This window comes from Asparagus officinalis, chromosome 4, assembly GCF_001876935.1.
Source record: "Asparagus officinalis chromosome 4, Aspof.V1, whole genome shotgun sequence".
Classification (NCBI taxonomy): domain Eukaryota; kingdom Viridiplantae; phylum Streptophyta; class Magnoliopsida; order Asparagales; family Asparagaceae; genus Asparagus; species Asparagus officinalis.
In genome coordinates this window covers 62136397-62157526 of record NC_033797.1, presented here as the reverse complement: position 1 = coordinate 62157526, position 21130 = coordinate 62136397, and the positions used below count along the sequence as shown (strand labels likewise).

The window sequence follows — 21130 nt, the reverse complement described above, 5'->3', positions numbered from 1 at the left end:
GGACTTGGGACGGAGCAGCGACGGCTGAAGAGTGAGATTGGAGCAAGGTTTTAAATATCGGTTATCGGGGATTTATCGGACGGCCAAAATCCTTATCGGATAAAGGAAAAAGGGGATATATCGGGGATAAGTAGTATTTATCGGAGTGATATACTGGATGATGTGTATATATAATATAACAATTAAAAAATATAATCTAATCATGCTTAATGAAATATAAATATACCAAAATGTAAATCATCATGTTTAGAATCATTAACCAATTGTAGAAAGCGAAACTTGCATCATAGCCTTGAAAAAATATAATGTTAGTCAAAATGGGCCGATAATCCCGATAATCCCGATAAAAAAGTCTTACTTATCGGCCGATAAGTGCCGATAACGCCGATAAATCGCCGATAAACCTAGAAAAACGATAACTGATTAAAAATCCAATTTATCCTAGCGGAGAGCTACCAAATCCGATAACTCGGCCGATAATATCGATTATCGGCCGATATTTAAAACAGTGGATTGGAGATTTAGGTTTAGGATGGTGAGGAGTTGGGATTTTATAGAAATGAAGAATGGGTCGGGTAAATGAAGCATGGGTATGACCGCATGGGTTAAATAATAGTAAGGGATATAAGCGGTCGGTTCGGGGGGGTTGGGGTGAAAAATTTTCAACCCGACCCGAACCGAATTATAACTAAAACCGAACCGAACCGTTAAATTTCGGTAGGTTCGGTCGGTTTTTTCGGTTTTGACCGAACCGTGCTCAGCCCTACGGAGTGGATCCTCATACTTTTAACGCGATCCAAGATAGTACGATTCATACGCTCCGCCACTCCGTTGTGCTGAGGTGTGCCTGAGACGGTCTTCAATCTTCTAATCCCATGGGATGAGCAGAAGTTCTCGAACTTCTGACTGCAATACTCGCCTCCATTCTCAGACTTTAGGCACTTCAGCTTATTGTATGTTTCGTTCTCCACACATGCAATCCACTTCTTGAAGATGATGAAAACATCTGACTTGTGCTTTAAGAAGAACACCCACAATTTTCTAGTAGCATCATCAATAAAAGTGACAAAGTAAAGAGAATTTCTAACATATAGGACTTGCGCAGGTCCTCACACATCGGTGTGCATCAACTCCAATTTCTGTAGTTTTAGAGCCGATCTGGTTTTATTGAAGCTCACCTTCTTTTGTTTGCCTAAGATGTAGTCCTCACATAAAATCAGATCGATCTTGTTCAGACCCGAAAGCCTCTCTCCCGCGATCATAACCTGCATCCCCTTCTCGCTCATGTGGCCAAGTCGTCGATACCAAGTCATGCAGTCGACGGATGATGATGATGATGCTTGTCCTGCGACAAGCAAGTGGTTGATCTTCCCGTTGGCGATATAAAGAGCCCCTTCGGGTTTGTCGTGTGCCACCACCAAGGCACCTTTGGACACCTTTCAGCTTTTCTGCTCGAAGGATACTCTGTAACTGGAGTCAGTCAGTTGCTCGACTGATATAAGATTTCGCCTGAGATCCGGTACATGCCGAATATCGTTCAGCGTCAAGGTGGTCCCGCCTTCCATCTTGAGGGTATAATTTTTCTTCCCGGAAACCTTGCAAGGTTGATCGTCGTCAAGATAGACTGTCCCCAAATCCTTCTTCACGAATTATGAAAACAGATTTTGTTATGAGGTTGCACGGAAAGATGCACCAAAGTCGATGACCCACGCATCGCTTTTGTCTTTTAGGGATAGGAGAAGCGCATCTGAATCTGTCTCGTGCATGAGATTGGCTACACCGTCAGCCCGATCATCCCCTGCTGATGTTGGAACAGAAACTCTGTAGTCCCATGCAAATTGACCTTTCTTTTCGTATCTGAAGCACTTCCCTTCACTGTAACCATTTGGGTTCGGCCCTTTAGACTTCTCTCTAGATTTCGATTGGTCTCGTCGTCCCCTACCCTTCTTCTGCGCACGTCCTCGTGCCTTGATATGCAAAGCACTCCCACTACTAGAGGCATCAGCTCCTGAGACTTTACGACGAGATTCTTCATCCAGAATTACCCCAATCACTGTGTCGAGCTTCATCTTGTCATTGTCATTGGCGTTGCTCACCGTCATCACCATATTCGCCCATGAATCTGGTAGATAAGAAAGTAACAGAAGAGCTTGGATCTCATTATCGAACTTGAGATCTACTGCAGCAAGCTGTTGCACCACAGTCTGAAATTCATTCAAGAAGTCCACCACGCGAGCTCCTTGTTGTATCTTTAGATTGAACAGTTTTTTCATCAGGTACACCTTATTTGAAGCAAACGGCTTCTCATACAGCGCTTCCAAGACCTCCATCAACTCCTTGGTGGTGGTCGCATGTGATACGTTGTAAGTCACATGCTGGTGAAGGTTGAGCCTGATGGTGGTAAGTGCTTTACGATCGAGCACCTTCCACTTATCGTCATCCATTTTCTCAGGTTTCTCTGCTTCTCCTTGGAGGGGTAGGAAAAGATCATTCTGCTATAAATAGTCTTCTATTTGCATCCTCCAATACCTAAAATTTTGGCCGTCGAAATTTCTCAATTCGAAGCCTGTTGTCTTCAACTGTAGATCCCATGGCAAAAGATTGTCTTTCTCGAACCGTATTTGTGAATAGTAACAGTGCTTGTAAATAGTATCGTATTCGTGAATAATGCCTAGCGCATTAAAAGAGTAAATAATAATCTAACTTATTTTCTGATGTAGAGGATCCACTTTTAATGGCAGCCACAGAGCATACAATAAACAGATATATATATTCTAAGTCAGGCTCTGATACCAGTTGTTAGGGTACACACCAACAATAACGTCTCGAACAGAGACGTAATACACAGAATAAAGGCACAAAAATCAATCACAGTACTCATAGATATACATGGTTCATTCCTTCGGAGCTACTTCACGGTGCAACGACGACGCCAAATTTTTTTATATCCCAAAAGAATAGATCAAAGAGAACACCCTCTCTTGATCAGATACACTCTAAGAACTCTCACAATCTCTCTCTGTGTTTTCTGTCTTACTCTTCTATGAGAGGAGTTATTCCTGAGATGAGCTTTTCTTAAGAGTTTATGATCCTATTTATAGTGTTTGGAAAAACACTATGCACTAATAAAATATATTGATGGGACCCGTCTTTGTGGGGCCCACAACCCTTTTTTTCAAACTTCACCTAAAATTAGGTAGCCAAACTCTCCTTTGTCAAAAAAGTGGGGCTAGGGCTGCTAACACGAACATGTCAGTGGAAGCCGAAATGAGTATGAGCATTTTATTTAAGATTTAACTGATAATATAACTGTAGACATGGTATATGGTTTCAGCAACTTTATGAAGGTCAGGAGAAACAATTTGGGGTCAAACAGGTTAGAAGGTTCCATGCATTTGTGAGCTTTGAAACTTTACTAAACAAATTACAACTCCTTAAGTTCTGTGTGAAGCTATGAGAAAGGTCCGTCGCAAATTTTCTGTGAGTACCAACTTTGCCTCTGCTTAAGGTTATGTTTTCCCATTACAAGATCTACAAGAATCATCCAACTACTCTGAACTCTGGAGCATTGCTAAATCTCTAGACTCTTCTTCCACACACATTAAACCAATCTCGATACTACTATGAGTAAATAGGGTCTCTGGCTATTCAAATTTCCAATAAGTGGGGGAAGGATCAATTGTAATGTTACTTACATTGAACAAGGAAGAACACCATGGCTGAAAAGAATGGATGAGAGCAGCAATAGGAGTTTGGCAGTTGATGATATAAATGTTCTCCCAGAGAGCAGAAACCAGTGAAACAACAGAAATAATCCCAGTAAGCATGTGAATGTTCTCTTTTCATCTCGCCATAGCAAAATATCGGCAACTGGAATAAAGATAAAATAAAGTCCAAAGACATCAAAATGGACGTAAGAAAGAGAAATACTTAAATTAACAGAACTACCATTTCATTTTAACTCCTTTATAAAGCTAAAGTTGCTGATGATGTCTTTTGACACAGAAGTAAATCATAATACTCAGAAGATAATCTTAAATGAAGTTCTATGACCCACCTTTGCCACTGCCTAGCAACAATTCTGCTTTTGATGGTTGGGAAAAGTCTTTCTGTCTTAAATAGGGCAATCCATTCGCTAATTGTGAGAATGATTCTACAGTAACTGAAATACCATCCTGCACATCCGGCAATAAGAATCAAAACTACTGAAACTACAATGTGTTTGCTGCTTTTTCAAACTGTATACTTTAACAAAGCTATATGACCTAAAAGTCAACAGATATTGAATAATAATAATAATAATAATAATAATAATAAGACATCAATATGATTCAACAATCTACTTGACAAATTAGAAATGGGAACACAATCAATTCCTGCAAAACACCCTAGCTCCAAATCAGTAAAGCTTAATATTTTAACGCATAAAGAAGGGTCAGCTTGTAAGTTTTCTAGAGTACAATTTTTTTAAAAAAATCAGGCAGTCAAAATTCAAAATTCCATGCATTAAACGTATCAACATATATCTTTTAAAAAAGAAAATAGTGAGTAAAATATAGGATAGGATCAGCAGAAAGTCGAGCCATGCAAAAGGATAAGTGGTTCAGCATATATGTGGACAACCTCAACAAAAATTCAGAAGCATGCTAACCTCTAAAGAAGTGACAGGCGAGTATCCAATAAGCCTTTGAGCTTTAGAAGAATCAAAAGTCTTTGTACATGATACAACATGCACCATAGCAGGAGTAAGCAGAGGACTGTATGATCTAGACAACGATTTCTGACCAGCCCCTTTAACTAGCACAATAAGCAGCAAAACAAGCTTGGCTGGAAGATGAATCTTAGGCCTGAATTAAGAATATATCATCATCTCCAATTAAGAAATAGTCAACACATACTTTTCATGTAGTTAAGTGCAAGAATCTATAAATATTGGTTTAAGACAGAAGAATAATGCTATAATGAAATATAAAAGCATTTTTGTGCACCCTGTTTAGCTTCACTATGTAATGATAACAATTTAATGGTATGTTTACTATAAGAGTGAACATCATCCTTTGCTGTCTTCTTATTAAATTAAGTGTAAAAATCAAAATGCTTGTATGCGCCTAAGCCTTCTACCTTTACAAGAATCAAATGTCTTCATGTGTGCACAAGAAAAATATAATAGCAAGAGTAAGCAGATATGTCATGAGTCAGACAGACAGAAGCAACTTGGACATGCCCCTTTTAACTAGCACAATAAATAGAAAAATAAACTTGACATGAATGAATTTCAGACCTGAAATTAAGAATATACTGTGATCTCCAATTGTTAAATATTATCTTTTTATATGGAAAAAGTGAAAATCTACAAATATTGGCTTAAACAAGGAAGAATTATGCTATAATGAAATATACAAGCATTTCTTCACACTCTATTTAGCTTTTGCTGCTTCTTGATGACACAAATGGTATGTTTGCTATAAAAGTGAACTTCAACCTATTGCAATTTACATATGAATCAAAAGCTTGTGTGAGAATGTCAACAGAACTAGTTATACAATATAGAAATGAAATGCAGGCAACATTGCTTGGATAGTAATGATAGCACTAGAGTGAGAAACCAGAAAAATTGGTGTCTGAGGGGATCTTTTTTATATAAGGAATCAGATTCCACATCAAGAAGAAACAGAAGCACCACTTATACTTTTTACAACATGGAGATTAGAGTGACCACTTTCAAATCCTTATCATTTCCATTGGTGTAGGCCTACCTACCTAACAACATATATCAACACAACGAAAAGGATACATGTAAATATAGGCCAAAGGAAACACGGGAAAACTTAAACTTTTCTGTGCACTTAATTCATGGATAAATGTACATATCCTACAAGTAGCCCTGCCTGTCAACCCCACACCTTTCAAATATGTACTGCGGCTACTGCCAGTACCAACAACCAACCAGTCATCAGAAGGCATTGTGTTTCATTGCCCAAAACTAATTCACCAGTCCTGAGGCATGTTCATGGATACCAAACAGCTCAAAATATTACAAGTAGCAAAGTATCTGCAAAAACCTACAGTGAGCGCTTAAAACTTCCTTTCATGTGACAATCTATTTAACCAAACTAAAGCTGTTGCAGCTAAAAGCATGTACTGTGAAATAAAAGATATCAAAATTAAGACTGCAGGTCTTATGAAGGCGTTCCTGAAAATCTATTAAAGAAATCCATTCTCACAACCTTGTTGGAAACAAATCACAGAAAAAAGTTTCCAGAGGAGGACATGCACCCATTGCAAATTTGTTCTTTCCTTACAAGCATTTGGTTTTGGAGCGTGAACATGTAAAGTAAAACTTAAGAATCGCAGAAACAACATTGTGTATCAGAAAACTCAGTTGGCTATTCACGGGATAGCAATTGAAGGAAAGGAAAATGCATTCCAGACAGACATGTTCAAGTCCACTGCCTTGGAATCGTGGAGGGACTAGCGTATTCTTGGAGCACTATATGAAATGACTTAAAGGAATTTACCTTTGATATCCCAAACCTTCCAATATGTTAGAATTGAAATCCCAAAACTTCACCTTTTCATGGTCTGTAATGAAAAATGGCTGCAAAAATAGAAATGTCAAGTAAATGTACTAAGGCTGTAAGATCAAATATAGAATCATAATGGTAAGTAAAACTACGAATAATGGAATAATCTCCAAATCAGTACCTTTCCAGCAACTGAAGCTGCTTCTGAACATAGGACTTGCTCAGCACAGATATTAGCATGGGCTACATTCTCCACATAGGTAAAGTTGCACAAATTTTTACCACTTCCAATTATAAACTGAAATGACAAGCATTGCTTAATTACAGAGGTGCAAAATAATTCATCATGGTTGTAACAAGAAAGCAAAAGAAACATATACTTCATTATGAGACATGAAAATCAATGAATATTATCCTTAAAGAAATAAATAAATAAACAAGGCAGTTGGCAAACTGAGAACAATTGAAAGCAAGGTCAACACTAATCAGCCTCATTATCATTATCATCAAAGAAAATACCGTATAAATAAACTTCTGCATGGAGCAGGCCTCTACATTGAGAAGGTTCCATGACGTGGTACCTCTGACTGTGTGAAGAGAGACTATTTTCAGCACAATAGATCCTGTAGTGATAACACTACCTCAAACTACTCAACGTCCTAAATATCGGTTATCGGAAATATATCGGACGGATAAAATTCCTATTGCATCCTGGTTATCGGGGGTAAGTTGCAAAAATCGGAGTGTCATATCGGATGGTGAGCATGTATAATATAATGTCCTAAAATGTAATCTAAGCACATTATGAAATATCGAGAGAGGATCTTCGAGAAAGTATGTCGATAAACGTCTTCAATTGAGAAATTTGCAAGCGATTTGGGGGAGAGAACAGTGAACACGGCGAGAATTAGGTTTACACAATGAGCGGATGTGAAATAGAATAGGATAGTATGGGTTTTGTTTAGTGGATGCGGATTGGGTATGAAAAAAAGAGGATTTTTGCCTCCAAACCTGAACCGTTCACTTAGAATATAAATTGTAGAAAATCAAACAATTTTTAACCCACAAGAAATTGGCCGCTTTATCGGATTTCCACTGATATACCAGGACAAATTAGCCAAAAAATGATATGCAATAAATTTTTGCACAAATCATATCGGCCACAGACCAAACCTTATATATCGGCGATAAATCGATAAAATCGGCCTATATTTAAAACAGTGAAACTACTACGACAATATTGTAACCACTATTGGCAAATGTTGCATAGAATCGGGTCTAGTTCTAAATGGATCTCACAAGTGAAGAGATTTGCATAGGGACAAAGACTTGTAGGTTTAACCGTTTAAGTTATAGATAGAGTCCACCTAGTCCATAGTCCCTAATACAAACAAAGGTTTTGGCATTTAAATCAATGTTACATTTAATAATTAACATTATCGATTTCTCTACTCAGTGTAATATTGGTCAACATATCAATATCGGATTCTACAACAGTATGCAACAATATTTACAAGTTTGTAGCATTTTCCAATCTTTAGATTTTTTACATATATATCAGCTGATACCCGATATCCGCAAAAACAATCGATATTGGGGTTTTCCTTTATGTTATTTTTGGGTTTGGTTTTGGTTTTGGGTTTCCAATCTGACTAAAATACCAAATAACACTCTCCCTTTATTTCAGAAATCACAATTAATCTCACAAAAATTCTAGCCATTTCCTTCTCGCTCCTCTCTCTTGCTCTTAACTGGTAAGCCCCTTCTCTCTTTCCGGCCCTTCTCACCCCTCTCTCTCTCTCTCTCTCTCTCTCCATCCCCCACTCTTCTTCCACCCCTTCATCTCTCTACCTCTCTCTAATCTCTCTCTACGTCCCTTTTAATATTATGCACTTTGAAGGTTTCATGACACAATTGAGAAGAAAATTTCTACAATCTGTTAGTCATCCTAACGATATATCATGATGCAATCTTATGTTTAGAAATCATTAAATATGTTTAGATACATATCAGAATGTTATATTATGCATGAACGTCATCCAATATGACACCCTCATATTTACTGCATATCCCCAACATAACCCTGATTTCCGCAATCTAATATAGACTTTTTATCGCCCAATATTTATGTGATAGCCGATATTTAAAACAATTTCCCCATTTCTTTTTTTTATCATCGAAAGTTTATATATAAATCTCTCTCCTTCCTTTATTTAGTTTCTTACTTAAATTCCCATGAGATTCGAATTTAGCTTCACAAGCAGTTCTTTAGCTTCCCAATATGATAAATTATATTTCTAAAATTGTTTCCATTTCGACACTTTTAATTAGCAAATCTTAGTTTAGCAAATCTTTATATGATGTCATCTTTGTTGTAGTTGCCTTTTGAAGGTGCCAAAAGAATAGTTAGATTGACAACTTGCTAAGGATATAGCAGTATATTAACTCGTTAATGCTTTTGTGAGAAATGTTTTCAACCTAAAGTTACCAACTATGTACAAACTTGTAGACTTTAAACTACAAGTAAATTTATTTTTTTTAAATGCACAAAGAAGTATAAAGTATTTCAATCCAATTTGGTAGTAATTCCTCTTTGTCGTATTATCAGTTTATTCTATAATAAAGGAAAGAAAATATCAAATTACAGAGATAACAGACCTGTACAACAGTAAGAACTTCAAAAGAAAATTTGAGATGATACTACTTATTTAATGACAGGTATTATTGCCAAACCATATGGTGGCAGAAAGTCTCCAAAAAATAACAATAAAAGAAAATAAAGCCCAAAATCATATTATGTATGATATTGTTACACACCTAGAAAGTTTTTCTAACCATCGGATTGCATAAGCAAGAACCTAGAGGACCAAGTATGTAATCTCTTTTATCACCATTTAACATAAATCACCCAATTTATCCATTTTAAATTTCTTTTCTTACAATAAAGGCATCTAACTAAAGTTAACTTCCAACCATTACCGATAGGCTCTCCAGATCCAAGTTCATTTCCGCTATCTATCATCAATTCTTCTTTTAGTTCCTTATTAACTTCTAATCCAGATCGCTCTGACATATGTGCAAATAAATATGAAAAGGGTGTGGAAGTCATCCTAACTCCTCAAACAAACATACTAATTGATAGAGGCAATTAAGCACTTAAGGTAGCAAAATGACCAACCAATATATAACAAAGACATAAGAAATCACAAGTTATAATTTTTTGAACCTTCGCCCATGCTGATTTTGCTTTGGCAATAAGAAATGGCACAAAACAATCATCACCCGGTCCAAATGGATTGCTAACACGCAACACACAGGTTGAGAGCCCATCTCTACCATTAGCATCCAAAACCATCATCTCCACTTGAGCTCTAAGATCATCCATAACATCCATAAACTGCACCAGAAGATTCAAAAATAATAATAAATATAAAAAGTAATTCGTTAATTCTGACCAAGAAGATAATTATAATTATAATTATAATTATTTTTAAAAATGAACTGTCAAATAGTATAGCTTTTTGTGCTTGGTATTAAATACAAGTTACTAAGGGCCTGTTTGGCTTTAATACTACACCAGGGTACTTTTAAGTCATAATATAGGTTTGCCAACCGCAGATTGCAAGTAGCTTAGAGTAGTTTTCTAATTTGTAGTTAGATTTCTCTGTAAACTGCAGCTAAGTCTAACTTTGAACTTAGACAACTAAATTTTTCAAAACTACAAACAAACCTTAGTTTGATATTTTGGATCTAAGTAGTTAAACTACACAACACTACAATTAAGATAACTAATTACAACAAAATACATCTGGAGTACCCAAAAAATGATTGTTTAAAAGAAACCTCGAAGTGCTCTATAGTCTATCCTTCTTGTTCAATTATTATAGTTCCTTGTTTATAACTACTAGTTCAGATGCGCGTGCAATGCACATGGTTGAATATCATGAATTGAGATACACGTGCAATGCACATGGTTGAATATCATGATTATTTAAATTGTTAAAAATAGAGTAAAAATAAAAAAAGTAAATAAAATTTTTTGTAGGATTGATCAACAATTCAATAATCTCTCTTAAATAAAATATTATCATTGTTTCCTTCAACCTAGACTGTGGCTACGTGATCTACTATTTGTGAGTTATAAACACATTAATTTAGTACAACATCTCTATTTATTAGTATCTTAAAGTCTTCAAAAGATGAGTGATCATTCAATTCACAAAATAATTTTGCATATGAATTTACTTGCAATATGTCCATTAAACTTTTAGTTGTAATTTAACTCATATTCATGTTAATTTTTAGTTGATGTTTCTCTCATATTTATATTATCTAATATTCTCATTCAATTTGATAGCTCATTCTCTGTATCATAGAAGTAAATTTGAAAGTATGAAGAATTATTTTCTTACAAAATTAGAACAGAGAGATTATGATATATTTCGACATGTGCTCTAAATATAAAAAAAAATTCTTTGATGCAAGGTCCCTATAAAATCTTACCCCAAACGATGTGAATAAAAAATAATATTATAACTCACTTGTCTAGGATAATTGTATTGTATATAGAATACATAACTCATCTAGAATATTTATATATCCTAAGTGAATTTTGCTGTTGTAAGAGCAACATATTAGAGGCTCGTATTCAATTTTTTTGGTTCTATAAAAAACACAAGAATTTAGAGTGCATAGCTTATATATCATAAAGAGCACATCGATTCATAAAGAATTTTTTCTAATAATGATGTTATTACAATGATATTACTATTTAATATTAAATCAATTTTATTATATAAGATTATATGACCCTTTTTAATAAATTATAAAGTATATATATGGAAACCTTGATGCTTATAGCTAGTAGTTGGGCCCCACAAAATAGGTTAATTTTTACATTGTAGTTTGCTATTTGTAGTACTGTTGGTAATGTCATTACCTTTCCTCTTTATCTTATTATTCACACTTTTCTGATGTAAGTTCTCTTTTGCTAATTATTCAATTGACTATATTTAATTTTTATAATATCAGATGTTAGAATATTCTCTTCTATATAAAAAGTGTTGATATGGTTTTCTTAAAAAATATATACACATAGTAACAATAGTATATACTTCAGTACAACTCAAACATTAGCTTGAAACCATTTAGAGAGGTCTTTTCTATGCTAGAATGGTGATATAGTGATTACATAATCTAGAAGTCAAAGAAGAAATGTCTACAAAGGAAAAGTAATTTAATATGTTAAATTAAGAACTAATTTATAAAATATACATGGGCAGTGCAGATAGCTATAAAAAGTAAGGTATATATCTTTAAAATTTCATAGTGAGTGACCAACTACAATCATCCTAATTTTAAGCATAAATAATTATTATTTTAGTTACTAATTTGTAATGTGTAACTATAAAATAAATCTCTAGTAAAAAATAGGAATTGAGATTGTATTATGCTATAGGTAAATAAATAAATGTTATTAAAGCTCCTTTTATATTGAATTTAAAAATAATAATTTAAATTATTAAGCACCAAATATTAGTTCATGTGAGAAAGTAAAGTAATCTATGGTCTATATATGTATATAGTCAATCAATCAAACATATTAAAATTATAACGACTACAGTCAAAATTATATTATGGGTTCACATTAAATATAATTTGTAAACAATAGTACATTAAAGTCAAAAAAATTTAAATCACTACATAGATTGTCTGAAATTTTTTACATATATAAACTATACTGTCTATGAATAGTGATGTGCACACTTAACTATGGTCTAATAATCTTAAGAATGACTTATTCTTCAATATCATCATTAATTGATGTATATGTGCATTATACTGAAAACACAATGAAAAATTAGAAAACTACAAAATAAAAACCCTCAAAAGTTTTAAAAATGTGAAAAAACACCCTAAAATTTATAATTTATAAATACACAAAACTATTAAATATTACATTGAAATTAAGGAATTACAAAAAAATCATTAAAAATTTTCAAATTTTGGAGGGGTAATTTGCAATGTACTAAACTTTAAGGGTATTTTTTATAAATTTCAAATTTAATAGATTTTTAATTAGTTATGTTCTTTTCAAAAAAGTTTTGAGTAATATTTACCATGAAAAGTTTTCCTAAAGCTATACTTTTAAAAGGTGTATGATATTTTTTTACAAAAAATTTAATTTTCTAGGGGTTATTAGTAATTTTGCATAATCATTTTAGTGTCTATAGGTTAGAAATTCTCATAGAGTTTTTTTGTAAATTTTAAATTTTAAGAAATTTTTATAATTTTTTAAACTTATAGGCCTTTTTCTAAAGTTTGTAACTTATTTATAGACTATTAATACTTCCTATGCTTTCAATTTACTAATGAATTTAAAATTTTTAGGGTATTTTTTGTTTATAGACTATTAATACTTCCTATGCTTTCAATTTACTAATGAATTTAAAATTTTTAGGGTATTTTTTGTAAATTTTGAATTTTAAAGGATTGTTTGTAATCTTTAAAACTTTAACAGTATTTTCTATAAATTATAAATTATGTAGGGGATATTTATAATTTTTATATTTGTAATATACTATTAGGTTAGAAATTATCAGGATTTTTATAAATTTTACAATTTTGAGGGTTTTATTTTGCAATTTGTAAAAAATTCAGAGTGTATATTGCAAATTTTATAAATTTTTGGGGGTTATTTGTGTTATTTGTAGGTTTTTAGTATGTTTATAAGTTTGACATTTTTAAGGTGTTTTTTATAAATTTAAAATTTTAGGGGTGTTTTTGTAATTTTTAAAACTTATAAGATATTTTCTCCAAAGTTAAAAAATTTTTAGTTTCTAGTTAGCATATGTTTTTCAGATTACTCACTGAATTGAGATAAGTAAAAATGTAAAATTCATAATGTTTAAGATGCTTTAATAAAATTTTGAATTTGTAAAGGTGTTTTTGTAGAGGCGTTTATGTTATTTATAGTTTCTAGCTAGCATATGTTTTTTAGATTTCTCTACGAACTAAAATAAGTAAATGATTTGAATTATATGAAACGTATATATTTTATTCAATAACATGTTAAGTTTCATTATGAATAGAATAAATCATTTGGTTACCAATTCAAAGAAAATAAGATAATTAGAATAGATTAGGATAACAATGTAATATTCAAAAAAATCTAATGGTAATATTGGCCATAGAAAGATTTTTCTGAACTCGTACTTTTAAAGTGAGTATGATATGATATGATAGTTATAAATCACCAAAACACCCATCCAAATTCATTGCCTAATTTCGTTACTCCCGCTAAAAACTAGATTTAATTACTTAAATATCAAACATTTTCCCCAATATCAATCGATTTCAAAGAAATTTATCCCATAAAAAAACGAAATGCTTACTTTCTCAGGATAAGGCAATGATTCATCTGCATCAACTAAATCGCCCCTTCCATCAAACACCACATCCGCGCTCCCCGTGTACACCAACTTTTGAACCCCGCACTCCCTACAAACCCTAATAACATTCCTCGCTCCCTCGACCACGCTCTGTGGTTGCTGAGAAAATCGGCGGCCTCGCCGCTAGCGCGGCGGTGCCGCCTTCCGAGTGCGTTAGGGTCCACGAGACACGGTGGTCTATGGACCCCTCGATTGACCCGGTTCGGAGCTCGATCTGAGTTCGTCGAATCGCGGTCTTGTGAAATGTGAAGCGTCCGATCCGACGGGGCTTTGGCCTGGGGGTGAGAGGGTCGGCGATGCGTAGCTCCGTTGCCCAGATCGCCGGCGGCGCGGCGGCGGGCGGAGGCAGCGACGTTGAGGAGGCGCCGCGACGAGGAGCGGCCGCATGAAGGAGGAGAGGCCGAAGGCGACTGTGATGGTTTTAGGGTTTGGGGTCGGACATGGATTTGACTCCATTAGAGAGAGAGAGAGAGAGAGATGAGTTGGTCGGTGACACCTACGATGGTTTTTGGCGCTGAGAAAAACAAGGAAATAGGTGAGCAGTTACTGGGACCCCGAGAAAGGTAGATGTGGAACAGAACTTTGGGCCCCACTTCTATAGGGTGGTTAGAGAGCTAGTATAGGAAGTGCAGATCACTCCATTTCTTCTATAGGGTGTTTGTTTGGTTTCCAAAAAAATAAAATACCCTTCTAGTACCCCTTCTAGTAGTTTAAAAAAAAAGCCTATTTCTACTCTTTCTATGTGTTTCTAAAAAGCAATTTTTTCCTCTCTCTTTGTTTTAGCATGGAAATAGGGGTGAGCACGGTTCGGTTCGGGTCGGTTTTTACCAAAATTTGAACAACCGAACCGAACCACCTACAATTCAAAACCGAACCGAACCATTGCAAATCGGTTCGGTGCGGTTCGGTTCGGTTTGTTCGGTTCTAACTTCATCAAGTATAACTTCACTTCAATTTATCTTTTATATATTCTTATTACCCTATGCCAGCATGTATTTATTTTTTAACTTCACTTCAATTTATTATTCTTGCTCATGTATGTATACTGTTTTTAAGTGAAGTAACTTGTCCTTTTGGATTAAATACTAGACTCTGACGTTGTAATTTTTTAGTAACGGACTTGCTTTGTCTTTGGGTAAACAGGTAAACGGGTAGGGTTTGAGGCAAGGGAATATATTCGGTTGGTTCGGGTCGGGTCGGTTTGAAAAATTGTCAACCCGACCCGAACCGCCTTACTCATAAAACCGCTTTTTTCGGGTCGGTTCGGATCGGTTCGGTCGGTTTTTCGGTTTGAACCGAACCGTGCTCACCCCTACATGGAAACATGGGGACATTGGGGAGGAAAACGTTTTCTACGTCATACTTCTGTTTTGTTCAAAAGCCAAAAATAGGAAACCAATTGGGATGAGAACATCTATCTTGGTATTTAATTAATTATGTTTTACCAACTCCCCCTATCATCCATTGTTTAAATATCAAAAGCTCACCCATTTCAAATCTTTCCCTACATATTTCATCACTTTTTGCGCAGAGGATTGGTTTACTTGCAAAATGCATGGTTTCCTCACTTCAAAGAAAATATTTCTTAAAAAATTTTAGTAAAACACAAATGGAAACCATTGGGAAAATATTTGTACTTTCTGATCATGTCAGAGACTTTCCACCTCTTTCAAATGGTTCTCACCCGAAACAAACACCCGCTATGGGAATAGTTCTAACAGGATCCCCACCTCTATAGAGATGTTTAGTTTAGCTACTTGTTTATTTTTTGGCTACATATTTCGCTTTTGTATAAGATTTGAATATGTTGCTAAAATAGTTAGCAATGATACATGTGAAGGAGAACTTTTTAAAAAAGCTTTTTTAACAATAATTAGCAAAATTATACCTTCCGCTAGATATTTAGTAAAATCAACTTCTTTTTTGCCACGTCATCAAGGCTGGTAAAAAAAGATCGATTTTGTAATATATTCACTTTAAAATATACAGGACTAGTAGTTCCATGTAATTAGAGACACTGATTACAGTTTAATCTGATTCTTCCAATATGAATGAGAGTAGTAGTCCCGTGAGAATCACAAAGAGTTCAACATCAATCAACAAAATACATGAGACTATCAATTCCGTGTGTAAAATAGATAGAAGTTGAATTTACCACTGAAATACACAGGACTATTGGTCTCACGATTCGTTGGATATAAGCACTTTGTTTATGCCCAAATTTCACCGCAGCCCCAAACACTTCGTATTCAACTCAAACTCTCAACACTTCCTTTGTTCGACCTTGAATCATCTAGTTTGTATGTGATCGATTTGTGGATTTTCAGTATTGACTCTATTTAATTTATCAATATAGGTTATTTGTAAACCAATACACTTGATGTGATGTTTTGGTGTATGGAGACAATATGTGTAGTCACGATGTGTTTATCAATTGCATTTTGCTACTATGTTTTAGTTTTGATCATGGAGGGAATATGTATTTATATGTTTATCTATGTATGAAGTTATGTTTAGGAATTTATATGTTTGGATGTATGCATGAGATGAATTGGAAATTTTATAAGCATGTGAGATATTTTTATAAGGTAATTTGAAAGACAAGCGTGCTTGTTTGTGCATGTCCAAAATGTACACATGATTACTAGTCCTTTTTGCACAATACACGGGACTGATAATCCCGTGTATTTACTGACTTTAATTACTTTGTAGCTAAATATTCGCTAATTATAGTTCTATATATTTTAAAAAAAGTCATTTTGCAAAATCGACCTCTTTTGGCCACCTTTGATGATGTGATCATAAAGAGATTGATTTCGCTGATTATTTAGTAAAAAGATCAATTTTGCTAATTATTTTTAAGAAAGGGTCTCTTTTACAAGATTCTTCTACATGTGAGCGTGTTACTGAAATATTTATTATAAGGCTTAAATAAGGTAATTACTTCTCGAATCCAAGAATCGACATCTAAATAAAAATGATAACTATATGACAAATTCTATACTATTTTTGTACTCCTATTGACAAATGTGTAGGGTTATTTTTCGAAAATTATCAACAAAAGATATGAGTCGCTAGGGAGCCCACAATTTTATCTGTGTACAGTTATCATTGCTCACATGTAAATCATACAAATATATGATACCTAAGCATCAGATCACATTAAGGGGGTGTTTGTTTTATTTTTATTTTTATTTTTTTGAAATATAGCATGGATTATAAATTCTAGGATGAAAAAGTGGGTTTTTAGAGTTTTAGGATTCCATAAACTTTGTTTGTTTCAAAATAAATTTTAGGATATTGAATCCCCAAATTATAAAAAACCATTATTTTTTAGAATTTGTGAAATCTTCTCATTAAGAGAGGATTTGGGCTGGATCTCTGACAAACCAAGTCCAGCTCATCAAAACTCTAAAAGAGATTCGGAAATCTCAAAGGCGCTTCCAACCCTATAATCACCCCTTCATTTTCATCTCCCTCCTCTTTTACCCACTGTCTCCATTATCCGCGCCAAAACCCTAGATCTCTTCTTCTCAAATCCACGAATATTGGGTTATATCTCAGTCCTAAGATGGGGAACGACTAGGGTTTTCGCTAAAAGTTCAATTTGGAAGATGATTTGAAGGTGAAAGATTTCGTTTTTGGTGAAATTGATTTGGGGGTTTCTGTTGTCTCGGTCATCTTGCTGATCTAGGGTTTCAACCAAACTTCTCTTAGACCCCGCAGGTAAATCCTATTTTCCTTTCTTTCTAAATTAGGGTTTTGAAGGATTCGATTTGGGTTTGATGAAATTGATTTGGGGTTTTTGTGAAATTGATTTGGGTGAAATATGGGGACGAAGTTGTTCAGTTTATACCTAAATTGCAATTGTTATTCTACGCCGACAAATTGGTTTTGCACAATTTTGCTTGAGTAGATAGGATAAATTAACAGAATGATTTCGTAAAATAGGCTTTCGTTGATGTCATCCAATTATTCCTACACGCCATTACTTGAAAATAATTGGGATATTCTTGATTGGGTTTCGTTGGTAAATTCGAATGTCTGAAGTGTTTTGAGTTCATGTTCATTATCTGCGCATTTGTAAGATTGGGTTGAATTTCCTACACTATTTTAGGACTTTAATTTGCTTTTAGTTTCTTAAAATTTGTAAGATTGAGTTCATCTATTTTATGTGTTTATTAAGGTTAATTTTACTTAACTCCTTGAACATTGTTGCTTACTGTTTACTATCTGAGCACTTGTTTAAGATTGATGCTTAGTACATTGACTCATTATGACTGTGGTCTAGAATCTTTAGCTCAACCTTTCAGTTCTTTAAAAATCTTTAGATACATCTGAGCACTTGAACATTGTTGATTACTTAACTCCTTGATTGTTTGTTTTCAATATTTAGTTGATCTTTGTGGACCAAACTTACTATAATAATATTCATTAAGTAACAATTAGATTCTTATCTTTGTGTTATCATTTTAATGTTTGTCTTAGTGAATACAAGACAATGGTCCAAAGACTAAGATTATCACCATGGATCCAGATCGTTTTGATAGGTGTACATAGGTAAATTTTTTGTTAAATAAGCAAACTTTGAATATTTAGTTATGAGTATAATGATTTTACACTATTTTTTTATATAGGATAAAAAATACAATAGCTCCGTGTTGAATGAATATTTGAACACCCCTCTCACATACACTGAGAACTTGTGTTATATCGTGGGAGATGACCAACCAAAGGGTGATCTCCCCAAAGATATAACTAAAAAGTATGGCTCTAGGCAACATGTCATAGTTGATGAGGATCATATTGATCTTAGTGAAAATGATATAGACTTGTCCTCTAGCTCACATCTTGAGCCCGAAAATTCAATTGGGCAAAACAACAACACTCAAGCTCAAAAATTGAAGACTTCTAGTGGGGTAGCTTCTACGTCAATTAATACATAAAATCCTAAGAAGAAGAGTAGCAAGGCTAAAGAGAATGATCCTCTCATGCGCGATTTCATTGAGTCAATGTCCTACTCAATTTAACATTAACGTATTTTACATTAGAGTCACTACTGCAAAGTGGACTATTGGCGACGGACAAATCCGTCGCCAAAAGTCCAAAATCCGTCGCTAAAAGTTTTAGCGACGGAAAAAAAAGAAATTCCGTCGCTAAAAATCAGTCACTATTGCCAGGGTAGGTAAATCTACCTTTAGCGACGGCAAATCCGTCGCTAATTTATAGCGACGGATATATAGCGACGGAAAATCCGTCGCCAAAGTATAATTTTTTGACGAGGGTATTTTCCGTCGCTATACAATTAACCGTCGCTATATTTTTTGGCGACGGATTTTCCGTCGCCAAAATATTCTTTTGGCGACCGTATTTCCGTCGCCCTATTTCCGTCGCTATATAATTTTCCGTCGCCAATATATATTGGCGACGGAAAATCCGTTGCTAAAAGTTGTTTAGTGCACATCTAGCGTATCAGTTTTCCGTCGCTAAAAGAGCTTTTAGCGACGGAATATCCGTCGCTAAAAATAATCTGAATTTTTTTTAAAAATTTTTTGAAAATAAGAAATTCCTGTACAATATATTTTACAACAATAACCTGTACAATAAATTTACACAACACAAGCACATATAACACATATTTCACGCATATATAACAATTATTTCACTAAAAACATAATAAATATCCCAACATTAGAAATGTTTATAATATTATTTTAGCGACGGAAATATTCCGTCGCTAAAATATAATTTTCCGTCGCTATAAAGCTATTTTCCTACGGATAAATGGCGACGGAAATTCCGTCGCTATAAGTTACGTTATAGCGACGGAAAATTCCGTCGCTAAATATCCGTAGGCAATAACCCATTTTCTAGTAGTGAGTGAGACCATGACGAAGGCTCTAATGGTGCATGAGACTGAGTTTCTTAAGGACACATTGGATAAAGTTCTTGATTACTTGTATGAACATGAATCAAATTCTAGGAGGTTGATCATCAAAACAAATAATGCTCAAAAGATATTTATAGAGAAGATTATCAAGGAACAAGGATTCTAGGAGGTCATATTTTGGGTTTGACTTTTGAAAACTTGATATTTCACTATTTTTGAAAACTTGGTATATCTATTACTTTAGTAAACTCATTGCATATTTCACTACTTAGTGATGTAATATGAGCAGTTATGGATGTGTTGCTAATTATGTAAGTTGAACACTTAGTAATGTAACTTAATGCATATTTCACTACTTTTGCCGACATGATGCATATTTCACTGCTCCAATTGTAATTTGATTTCTTAGTATGGTATCTCCTTATAATTTGGGTTATTTTGCAGGTTTATATATCCATATATTATGATACATGATGCAAATATGGATGGATATGGTACTTGATAACAACCTACATTACATGTTATGCATTGGTATGGCTATTTTGTATTTTTTAATTTGGGCAATGATGATGGTCCTATTATGAGAATGCAATCTACAATGTCCTTGTGATGTTTAGGTACGGTAATCCTAGATGAGAATACAACCTACATTACATTTATAATGTTTGGTGAGGCAATCCATCCATGTGATTGCAATCTACATTGCAATTTCATTGTTAGATGAGGAAATCCATGTTTTCAAATTTTGTACATATATCTGAGCCCCTACAATAGCTAGATATAATTAAAATGATTGGATTTGGGTCATGCTTAGTTGCTTGTTTTTAATGGCTTGTGGGTTTGTTACTAGCTTTTCCCCTATTATTTTGCTTGGGTTATGCTTGTTTGCTTGTTTTTGATGGCTTGGATCATGCTTTAGTTGTTTCAGTGACTGATTTTTTTCATGCTATAATTGATATAAGCTTGGTGGCAGCTTGTGGGTTACAGTTGCACCTTCTTCGTATCTTCATCCTAATTGCTGAAAATGATGTGTGGAGGCTTCTTGCTTGCAAAAAAAAAAAAAAAACTACTCATGAAGTTAGTGAATTGAACTATTTTTATAGTCATTGGCAAAATATGACCGTTTGTTTATCGCCATTGGAGTTTAAATTTGAATGAGTATGATTACCCCCAATTGAATACAATTATGTTTGTTTTTTTTTTTGGAGGTAAGCTCAGCAAAGGTTCTTACATTCACCTATCATTTTTTTGGTAATCCTAAACTT

At 34.2% G+C, this 21130-nt stretch overlaps 1 protein-coding gene across 1 annotated transcript in view; it reads right to left on the bottom strand.

Moving 5' to 3' along the window:
- The window catches only part of LOC109838803 (3beta-hydroxysteroid-dehydrogenase/decarboxylase-like), a 28276-nt gene that overhangs the window by 6418 nt on the left and 728 nt on the right, over positions 1-21130 (bottom strand). The window contains 8 exon segments of the mRNA XM_020407227.1: positions 3696-3870; positions 4058-4175; positions 4652-4847; positions 6519-6598; positions 6706-6822; positions 9751-9921; positions 13919-14064; positions 14067-14116. Of these exon segments, the coding sequence (XP_020262816.1) occupies positions 3696-3870; positions 4058-4175; positions 4652-4847; positions 6519-6598; positions 6706-6822; positions 9751-9921; positions 13919-14064; positions 14067-14116 (1053 nt within the window).